The sequence below is a fragment of the Sinocyclocheilus anshuiensis genome, unplaced genomic scaffold, assembly GCF_001515605.1.
Source record: "Sinocyclocheilus anshuiensis isolate Anshui unplaced genomic scaffold, SAMN03320099.WGS_v1.1 scaffold823, whole genome shotgun sequence".
Classification (NCBI taxonomy): Eukaryota; Metazoa; Chordata; class Actinopteri; order Cypriniformes; family Cyprinidae; genus Sinocyclocheilus; species Sinocyclocheilus anshuiensis.
Window position 1 is genome coordinate 37,164 of NW_015546078.1, and position 4,746 is coordinate 41,909.

General features: G+C 34.5%; 1 protein-coding gene across 1 annotated transcript in view; it reads left to right on the plus strand.

Moving 5' to 3' along the window:
* The window catches only part of LOC107699916 (serine/threonine-protein kinase TAO3-like), a 58,624-nt gene that overhangs the window by 9,200 nt on the left and 44,678 nt on the right, over positions 1–4,746 (plus strand). The window contains exons 5-8 of the mRNA XM_016501361.1: positions 703–799; positions 2,527–2,640; positions 2,729–2,820; positions 4,194–4,287. Coding sequence (XP_016356847.1) covers positions 703–799; positions 2,527–2,640; positions 2,729–2,820; positions 4,194–4,287 — 397 coding nt within the window. The remainder of the gene's footprint in view (positions 1–702; positions 800–2,526; positions 2,641–2,728; positions 2,821–4,193; positions 4,288–4,746) is intronic.

Genomic DNA, 4,746 nt, shown 5'->3' on the forward strand with positions numbered 1-4,746 from the left:
ATAACGGGTCGGGTGTTCTGTTGTGTACTGCGGATGCAGGTTTACCTAACAGGACCCGTGCAGGACTCTGCTTTAAACTGCTTTGCGTCTCTCCGTCAGATAACCTCACGTGCATGATGCGCCATTTACGGGTATTCCCCGGTATTTCCCTAAACCGACACACATCAATTTATTTATTTTACGAAAATGTTTTTTGAAATATCGGAAATGTGTTTAAAAATCATATCACCGTTATTGAAAAAAATTATATCGTGATACATATTGATATTGAATTATTATCCAGCCCTATGTTTTTGTTTCCTTCAGATGTTGTCATGGCAACATGCACAGCTTTAATGATAGACTGTTGGATTCAATTATCGCTCTGTGTGTGTGTGTGTGTGTGTGTGTGTGTGTGTGTGTGTGTTCTCTAATGTTTGTGGAATTTAGAATTTTCAGTTTAACTTTGCCATAATGTCACTGTATGAGTAATTCAGTCCGCATCTGTTTAATTCAAGGCCATGTTCTAATCCAGTTCTCAGTGCTTGTCTATTAGAGGATCAGGTACCTGACAGGTGTAGTGTCAGTTCGCTAAGCATCGGATGACTTTTTGAAACTTTTCTTTTTTTAACACCGTTGTAACAAAAACACCAAATGTTGCAGTGCTTTTTGCACATGTTAAGATGTCATTAAGCATGCTGCTTTTATTTATTTTTTGTCCAGTTCACAAGAAACCCCTCCAAGAGGTTGAAATTGCTGCCATTACCCACGGTGCCTTGCTAGGACTGGCTTACCTACATTCCCATAACATGATCCACAGGTGAGTCGCCCTCTGAATGATATCCGTTTACACAGTGTCAGCTTCCTCTGTGTGCGTAAATGACAGATAAATCTTTATCTGATAATCTGTTTATTAAGCAAATTGCTTTACAACTTGGGTTTTATGTGCTTTTATGCTTACCATAAAGCAGTGCTATTTTTGTTCCCCCATATTTTTGTTTGCAGTGACTGTATATACTTTGCAATTTATTTTGTATTTTTGTTTTTTCCCCAAGCATCGGTCTGACTAGAATGAGTAGAAATGGATTGCATTAATTTTATATTATACTCTGCATGTTTTAAAGCAACAAATCGTGATGATTAAAGTAAAGTACTAATCTATGACAGATCTGCATATGTCAGCATCCCGTTTATTCAGCATGCTTTAACTGCTTTACAACATGAGTGTTGAGTTCTTATCTGTGTTTTATTAGCTTCCAGTAATACAGTGCTATTTATACTTTTGTTTTAAGTTCCTCCATCAGATCTCAAACCTGTACTAAACTTGTATAAAATGGCAAATTAAATGGGACAACTATGTCAATAATAAGCTAAATGAAGTCGACCTAATCATAAATGAACATTTTTTTTTTTGTGTGTGCAAATTTTCGTTGTGTAGACATCAAGTGTAGACACGACCAGACTGTTTTGCACAAGATGCTGAATTGGTCATTTTAGACTTACTCATTTGTTTTTATTGAAAGGTACCACCAACATGTCATTTTTGTCAGACCCCTCTGTCTATAAAGCATGTGTTGTTGGAATGTACTGCTTTAAATGCCACTATGCAACTTTTTTACTCGGGAGGTTCTTTAATTAATGTTTTTTAATGTTTAATAATCAGAAGTTTTATCAGATATTGAAATGTAAAATCTTATAAAGAGCTTGTTATATTGGTTGTTTTTCATTACTACTGTGTTGCTGCTATTTGTTTCTTTTAAAATACATTGATCTTGGCATAAAAATAGCCATAGATGCTGGTATGGCTATAAAATAAACACACAAATAAATATATAAATGCTTCTTTTTTTTGCTTCCAACACTGACCAGACCATTTATATTAAATATCAAAGCCTACTTTGAATATCAAAAGAGCACATTTTTTTCTTCAAATTTAGAGTGTGTACTCTTTGGTTTCAGGGTTTAAAGTACTAAACCAAAGTACCATTGTAGTTGAAGCACCAATCCATGACGCATATATCAGCATGATCGCATATGTCAGTATACTGTTTATTGAGCATACTTTATTTAACTGCTTTACAGCATGCAAGTTCTTATGTGTTTTATTAGCTTCCAGTAACAAAGTGCTATTTCTACTTTCATTTTCTCTCAGCATTTTATTTTTTATTTTATTTTTATTTTATTTAAAAAAAAAATATTGTATTATTTATTTTATTATTTATTTTTTTTATTTTATATTATTTTATTATATATATATATATATATATGTTTTTTTTTTTTTAAGACTATTATTTTATTAGAGTAGAATTGTATCTAAAGTAAAGTACATGTTTCTAAATGAATCCAATATTTATTTATTTATTTATTTGTTTTCTCATTTATTTATTTATTTTTTAATTTAATTTAATTTAATTTAATTTTTTTATTTTTTTTATTTTACCCGAGACACCCTTTCATTGCATAACATGGTAATATGCTCCTACAGTGGGTCTATATATACTGTCTGTCTTTAACTTTCTCTGTGTCTGTGTCTGTGATTTTGTTTAGAGACGTGAAGGCTGGTAATATCCTGCTGACAGAGCCCGGTCAGGTCAAACTGGCTGATTTTGGCTCCGCTTCCATTGCCTCTCCTGCCAACTCTTTTGTGGGAACCCCATACTGGTCCGTATCGCAGACACTGATGTTCAGGAAGATGATGCATCCTGATGCTCCAGGGTTAATTAGACTGTTGTGTGTGTTTCTACCACAGGATGGCTCCAGAAGTGATTTTAGCTATGGATGAGGGTCAGTATGAGGGGAAGGTGGACATCTGGTCTCTGGGGATCACTTGCATAGAGCTGGGTGAGTGTCTTCAAGTTTTTTTATTTAATATTTCAACCATTTCTTTTTTTCGTTAAAAAGTTGGTCCTGTGAATTTGCCAAGCTGACCAACAGAAAGCTGCTTGGTTTGAAAGTGACTTCTGTATAAGCAGTGTTTCATTCATCGCTACACTATTGACAGTCATAGACAGTCATAGTCATATAGATTTTACTCATAATTCTATATGACTGTGCTCTTTATATGTCATTTGTATCTTGTATTTATTACAACATAAATCAAGCGTAGTAGATGAAAGCGGTGGAATAATTAGTACCATTATCTACTATTGTAGTGGACAGATGTGATGTTTTGGTGTAAAAGGAAAATTTTCAAGTGTGCACTGCATTGGCAAAGTGTGCACTTTGCAGCAAACAAAATCCAAGTATTGGAAAGTACAACTTCATAAAATTGTCTTTTTTTTTGCATTAGAGAACTGTCATGTGCTTCCTTGTTGAGTACATACTTATAATATGTGCAATATGCAAGTAGCAAATGTGACCCTGGAGCACAAAAGCAGTGTTAAGTCACTGGGGTATATTTGTAGCAATAGCCAACAATACATTGTATGGGTCAAAATTATTGATTTTTCTTTTATGCCAAAAATCATTAGGATATTAAGTAAAGATCATGTTCCATGAAGATATTTTGTAAATTTCCTACCGTAAATATATCAAAACTTAATTTTTGATTAGTAATATGCATTGCTAAGAACTTCATTTGGACAACTTTAAAGGTGATTTTCTCAATATTTAGATTTTTTTGCCTCAGATTCCAGATTTTCAAATAGTTGTATCTCGGCCAAATATTGTCCTCCTATCCTAACAAACCGTACATCAATGGAAAGCTTATTTATAAATCTCAATTTCGGAAAAATTGACCCTTATTACTGGTTTTGTGGTCCAGGGTCACATATTACTCTGATGACATACTGTAGTTTTGAACACACACACTCTTTAAAATTAAGGTTCCAAAAGGGTTCGCAGCAATGTGAACAGTTTTTAAAAGAACAATTTTTTTCTTAGTGTAAAGAATATTTCTAATTATCTGTGCAACCTTTTTTTCCCAATATAAAGACCTTTTGGTGCAATGCAAATGTTCCATGGATGTTAAAGTTTCTTCATGGAACCATCAGTGCCAATGAAGAACCTTTATTTTTAAAGTGTGCTACACCTAATATTGCATGCTATACAAGACGAACTGGGATTTAGTCTAAATATTGACATGTTTGAAATAACTCTGCTGTTGATTAGCATATGCATGTATATTTATTCACAATCTATGCAATATGTCACAAATTTTCTGTTTGAGAATTTCAGCACGTTTGATGATTTCTTACACCTCGGCTGTTTTCTAGCTGAACGTAAGCCTCCTCTCTTCAACATGAACGCAATGAGTGCCTTATACCACATCGCCCAAAACGACTCTCCCACCTTACAGTCCAATGAGTGGTGAGTGTCCTTCCACAGCCACAAAACAGAAGTTGACTCACTCGTATAGAGATATGTATATATACTCCTACTCATCAAACATATATATACTCTCTCAACCACACTCTCCTCTCACACTTTAACTCTTATGCAATAACCCTAACCCCGACTGTCAGTTCTTTACAATTCCTGATCTTGTGCATTATTGCACAAGCAAACTTTCAGTGCCCTTCAACTCTCTGACCTGCAGCAAAATGAAAGCCTGCTGGTCTTTCAAGCAGTGTTGCCTTTCGTTGATAGATCTGGAAATTGAAAGGCTGTCTGAATGAGCCAGAATATTGCTGAGGGTGTAAAAGTTACTTCGGTGACCAACTTTTATTGATTTCACAGTTTTTATATGGAGGAGATATGATTTTTACACACACACACACACTCTCACACACTCACACACACACACACACACTCACACACACTCACACA